At 40.0% G+C, this 6,063-nt stretch overlaps 1 protein-coding gene across 1 annotated transcript; it reads right to left on the bottom strand.

Moving 5' to 3' along the window:
* Positions 1–333: 333 nt before the first annotated feature.
* LOC140176053 (uncharacterized) lies at positions 334–5,701 on the bottom strand. Its single transcript, XM_072205906.1, has 5 exons — positions 5,524–5,701; positions 2,565–2,754; positions 2,346–2,511; positions 1,943–2,257; positions 334–555 (listed from the first exon to the last, which is right to left on the bottom strand). The coding sequence occupies exons 1-5, from the start codon at positions 5,699–5,701 to the stop codon at positions 334–336; spliced, it is 1,071 nt and encodes a 356-aa protein (XP_072062007.1).
* Between the last annotated feature and the right edge of the window lie 362 nt (positions 5,702–6,063).

Here is a 6,063-nt window from a genome sequence, read left to right as displayed (position 1 = left end):
ATCAGTGAATTGTCTACCGTTATCAGTGACAATATCCATAGATAGTCCATACCGACATATAATAAATTTACAAATGAAACCTTTTACCTTGTCCGACGTTATCTTGGCTAGTGGTTGGGCCTCTATCCGCTTTGTGAAATAGTCGATTGCTACTAACAGAAATTTCACCTGACCTTTAGAAATTGGGATATGGCCGAGTATATCTAGCCCCCATCTGTGGAATGGCCATCCGATCTCTATAGTGTGTAACGTCTCGGCTGGGTTATGGATAATTGGTGCGCACCTTTGGCAGTTGTCACATTTTCGGACCTTCTCGAGGCAGTCTTTTCTCAATTACGGCCAGTAGTATCCTGCTCTTAGTATTTTCGTTGAAAGGCTTCGGCCTCCAATATGTGTGCCACAAATTCCTTCATGTGCCTCTTCCATTGCTAGGGTGGCTTCTTCATCTCCTAGGCACTTGAGCAAAGGTCGGGAGAAACCTCTTCTATAAAGATCGTCTCCAATGATGGTGAAGATGCTTGCTCTCCTCTGAAAGAGCTTCGGGCTTTTTTCCCTCTATGGCATTTTTCCATGTTTTAAAAATTTGATGTAAGGTGTCCTCCAATCCTGCTCCTGTGACATACTCATGACAAGGACGTTGCATATGCTAGGTTGTTCTAGTTATGTGTGAAAGATTAGGTGGTATTCCTACTTTTCTAGATGTAGCTAGCTCAGATAGCACATCGGCCCGATGATTGTCATTTCTATTTATATGCATTATTTCAAGAGATAAGTATTGTTTTGGTCCCTAACGTTGAGGGTCAGAATCGAAACCGTCCCAACGTAATTTTTTATTTATAATCATCCTTAACATTTTTTTTGTATTAAAATTGTCCTTTTAACTTTTTCTGGATAAAAATGCCCTTCACTCCCATCAGCACCTTTACCTCCACTACCACCACCAGCACCTTTACCTCCACCACCAAGAAAAACAACATCAATAAAATCAACACAAATTCAACAAATCAACACAAGTTTAACAAATTCAACAACCAAATCAACACACAACGGCAATAAAATCAGAAAACAACAAATCAAAATCAGAAGCAGAGGTAGTCACAGAAACAGAAGCAGAGGCAGTCACAGAAGCAGATGCAGAAGAAGAAGAAGCAGATGCAGAAGCGAAGCAGAAGAAGAAGCAGAAGAAGAAGCAGAAGAAGAAGTAGATTCAAAAGAAGAAGCAGATGCAGAACCACCGGCGCTTGGCCACCCACACCAGCGGCGGTAACGGAGCGTGCGAGGACTGGCGACGCACTCCACCCTCGGATCCCTCTCTCTCCTCAGCCACCCATCACCCGCGGACCGGCTACTGAGCGTGCGTGGACAAGCTCAGGCTTGGATCCCTCTCTCTCTCCTTCGCACACCGCCCTCCTCGCGACGGGCTCCTTATCCCAGCGAGGCACTCCACGGTGGCAAAAGCATGCATGAACGGTCCTCCCCCCACCGGCGCTCCCTCTCTCTTTCCCCTCTTCTCTTCTCCCCCGTCGCAGCCCCTCTCCTTTCTTCTTTCTTCGGCGATGGTGACGGCAGCTTCAAGCTTCACTAGCATCGTCCCCTCCCCCCTTCCCCTTCCCTTTCCCCTCTCCCTCCCCTCCCCCCTTTGCGTTTCCTTTCGGCTCCCCCCCCCAAATGCATTCTTTTCTTTTTTTTTAATTTTATAATTTTTTTATTAAAGTAGGGGTATTTTAGGAATAAAATAAAAAATTTTATTAAAAAGGACGATTTTAATACGAAAAAAATATTAAGGATGATTATAAATCAAAAATTATGTTGGGGACGGTTTCGATTCTGATCCCCAACGTTAGGGACCAAAACAATACTTATCCCTTATTTCAAAGTGTTTAAATTGCTGAGCTAAATATTTCACCTGTGCATAATATTGTTCTAACGAAGGTTTTCGTACCTGGAATACGTCGTTTACCTGTTGAACTACAAAGAGGGAGTCGCAATAGACCTTGATGTTTTGTATCCCGCACTCTTTTGCTAGGCGCATACCAGCTAGGAGTGCTTCGTATTCAGATTGATTGTTGCTAATCAGAAACATGTACTTTATTGACTTCTCGGTCGAGATTCCTTCTTTGTCCTTGAGGACTATCCCGGCTCCTCCGTCGTCTTCATTGGATGCACCGTCCACATACAGCTCCCATTCTGGGTGTATATCTTCGCTTGATGTTAGTTCTGCTACGAAATCATCCAATGCTTGTGATTTCAATGAGCTCTGAGTTTGATATTTCACATCATATTCTGATAGCTCAATAGACCATTTAGTCAGTCTTCCAGTGAGGTCGGGTTTTGTCAGCACCTACCTTAGTGGTTGGTTTGTTCATACTATGATCTTGTGGCTTTGAAAATAGTGCCTTAGGTGTCTCGCTGTGATTACTAGGGCATAGGCCAGCTTTTCGATGATCAAATATCGCGTTTCTGCGTTTTGCAAAATTTTGCTGACGAAGTATACTGGATTTTGTTGCCGACCTGTTTTTGTTACAAGCACAGATGAAATTGAATTAGCAGATACTGAAAGATACAAATATAACGGGTTACCAGGTTTTGGTTTTGCCAACATGTGAGGCAATGATAGTATCTGTTTGAACTCGGCAAATGCGTTTTCATATTTCTTTGTCCATTTGAATTTCTTTGATTTTCGCAGTGTATTGAAGAAGTGACCCGATCTTGCTGCCATTGTTGGTAGGAACCTTGATAGGGCGGCTAGCCTTCCTGTGAGTGTAAACTCCGGTTAAATTAGTAGATAATTAGTAAATAAATTAGTTTTTAATAAGAAAGATTAGAAATATGAATATTATATTAAATTAGGATAGAGCTCATCGAAATGAGAATTTTGACACTAATTTCAAAGAAATCGGTCCAAGATTAGACCAAACGGGTCGAACCGGTTGAACCGGACACAAACCGGGCCGTGGGCCCAACCGGGCCAACTTATAAGTGAACCCACACTCCATCTTCTCTTCATTTTCAGCTGAAGCACGTTGAAAGCATTCAGCTCCAGGGAAGGAAAGAAAGAAATGCCGAACCCTTACGGTGATTTCAATTCACCGTATGTCATCCGTCCGAGCTCCAATCGCTGCACCGTTTACGGTCACGTGTCCACCACGTCGAGCTCTATATTTCTACCGGAACAATTTCATAGGTAAGCCCTTAAATATTTTCAGCCACTCTTTTCCCCCAATTTTCGAAATATAGGAAGGGAAGTTGAATTTCTTTAATTTCTGATGTTTTAGGATCCAATTAGCTTGAGAAAAATGTTCACTCTTATTTATGTAAAGCTTGGGTAAGGTGAGGATACGATAATTTTATTTTAATTTCATTGAATTTGGACTTATAGTATTAAATTGGATATATGTATTATGAATGTGTATTAGGTTGAAAATAAATAATTGGAGCCCGAAATTGTGAATACTGGAACTTGGACGAAGTGGATTAGTTGAGGTTTTGAGGGCTGTGTTCTTTTAGAAAAATTGTCTTGGAATAATACTTGGAAATCGGCTAAGGTATGATTTAGGTTTCTTGCATTTAATATATAATGTTCTGTTAAAACTTAGGCTAGATGACCATAGGATAAGTTGGATTGCATGTGTATATTTAATACTTAGTATTCTGTTGATGAAAATGGTTGGTTTGGCGCTTGTTGAGTAACTGGTGCTTTGGTGAATTATTGATTTGAGGTATTTTGTGTTAAAAGCCTAGGATTTGTGAACTATGATTTTTAGTTAAATTTTGGTTGTTGGATTTGAATATTGTATGAGTATAATTGTTGATCTGAGGTAGATTTATTGTGGTGATTGTTATGATGATGAGGAAGGGTATGTTGAATTGAAAAGAATGCAGGTTTGGACCCGAAAAGGGTGGCAAAGTCCAAGTTTTAGAGGAGATGCTGCCGAAATTTTATAAAAATTAGAGATTTTGTTTAGATGATTATTTGAAAGGATTTAGATTCAAAGGTTATAGGGTTTGATTTTGAGTTATTAAGAAAATGAGTATGTTTTAAGTTTGATTTATTTAGAAAGGAATGAATTATGTTTTGAATTGAAACTATTGATGGACAGAATGGGAGGTGTGATAATGAAGGATAAAGATTGAATATGATTGATGTATGATGATGAATGAGATGCAATTGAGAATGATGTGGATGTTGATGAATTATAATTGAATTATTTATATGGCTTATGAATTTGAATGATCTGAGATACGAGATTCCCTGGATAAAGTGTCGTGGCTTGCCACCACGTGTACCAGGTTGAAAACTCGATACTCTGTTGACCCTACGACGTAAGTGTGACCGGGCACTATATGAATTCCCGGGAATGTTACCCCCATTGAGCAATATTGATTATTTGAGATAAAGCTATACATAGACTCTTGGGGATGCACGTCGGGGGACAGTCTAAGTTCAATTCAGACTTGTCGGGTTGGCTGGATAACTGACAGATGAGCCTCATCAGCCATAGGACAGGCATGCATCATATGCATATTACTTGAATTACTTGCTTGTCCTTTAATTGAATGTGCCTACATGTACTTGCCATATTAAATGTGTATTTGTTACCTGCAGTATTTGTAACCTTCTTGTCCTTGCCTTTATCTGTCTATTTGTTTGTGAAAATGCATGATGGAGTTGGAGGTATGGAGGAATGGCAGTATGGGACTTAGATTTAAGGTTAAGTTAAGTTAGGTTTAGATACTCTTAGAAAACCACATTTTATGACTTCTGTTTAATACTTTAAGCTCTATAATCCGAGTGTCGGCGTTCTAGGATTGTCTATGGCATTCCCAGGACCTTATATATTATGTGTGTGGTACCTTTACCATACTAAGAACCTCCGGTTCTCATTCCATACTATGTTGTCGCTTTTCAGATGCAGGTCAAGAGGCGTCTGGGCTCCTGAAGCAAAGTGGTTACTTGGTTATGTTGTTGTACAGTGGTATATATATATGTACTTAGCTTTCTCTCCACATAACTTGTTCTTTTGATCCTCTTAGAGGTTTATGGAGAGGCAGGATTTTGTTTATGTATATTTGGGTTTTGGATATGTATATATATATGTGTTAATATTTTCCGGCCAGCCTTGACTTCGCGGGCTGAGTTAGGAGCTTGCTATTTTGTATCTTTAGCACTCTATTCCTATTTTTACAATCTTATGTTTGATGGATATAGCTTTCTTAGCACGCAAGTTAACTCGTTTCTTGAGCGTTGCGCTTTTATTCCGCGATTTTTATTCTTCTATTCTTCAAGGCTCCTAGTATATTATAATCTTTCTACTATTATATGTACTTATTTTATTTTAGAGGTCGTAATACCACATCACCTCTGCTTTACGATTTAAGCGTAAAGCTCAGAATGGTAAGGTGTTACAGTGAGTTGCTACACCTCTTTGATTGTTGATGGCGACTTCAAGTCCAAGATTGCCTTACACTTGTCAGGGTTTGCCTCTATTCCTCTGTGTGTTAATATAAACCTTAAAAATTTACCTCCTTGAACTCCAAATGCACACTTCTCTGGGTTGAGCCGCATATTGTATTTTCTTAATTGATCGAACACTTTTTTTAAGTCAGTCAAGTGTTCTTTTTCGGTGTTTGATTTGACTACCATGTCATCCATGTACACCTCCTTGTTCTTTCCGATTTGCTTTTGGAATACTTTGTCCATTAAACGCTAGTAGGTAGCGCCTGCGTTTTTGAGGCCAAATGGCATGACCTTGTAACAAAAGTTGCCTTGATCAGTTATGAAGGCTGTTTTTTCTTCGTCAGCGGGGTGCATGAGTATTTGATTGTAACCTAAATACGCGTCCATGAAGCTTAGTATTTGATAGCCATAAGTGTTGTCGACGAGCTTGTCAATGCATGGCAAGGGATAGGAGTCTTTTGGGCATGCTCGGCTCAATTCGGTGAAGTCCACGCACATTCGCCATTTCCCCGAGTTTTTTTTTACCATTACTACATTTGCCAGCCATGATGTGAATTGTATTTCCCGGATAAACCTGCACTTATCAGTTTTTGTGTTTCCTTTGT

This window comes from Arachis hypogaea, chromosome 11, assembly GCF_003086295.3.
Source record: "Arachis hypogaea cultivar Tifrunner chromosome 11, arahy.Tifrunner.gnm2.J5K5, whole genome shotgun sequence".
Classification (NCBI taxonomy): domain Eukaryota; kingdom Viridiplantae; phylum Streptophyta; class Magnoliopsida; order Fabales; family Fabaceae; genus Arachis; species Arachis hypogaea.
This window is presented reverse-complemented; position numbering and strand designations above follow the sequence as displayed.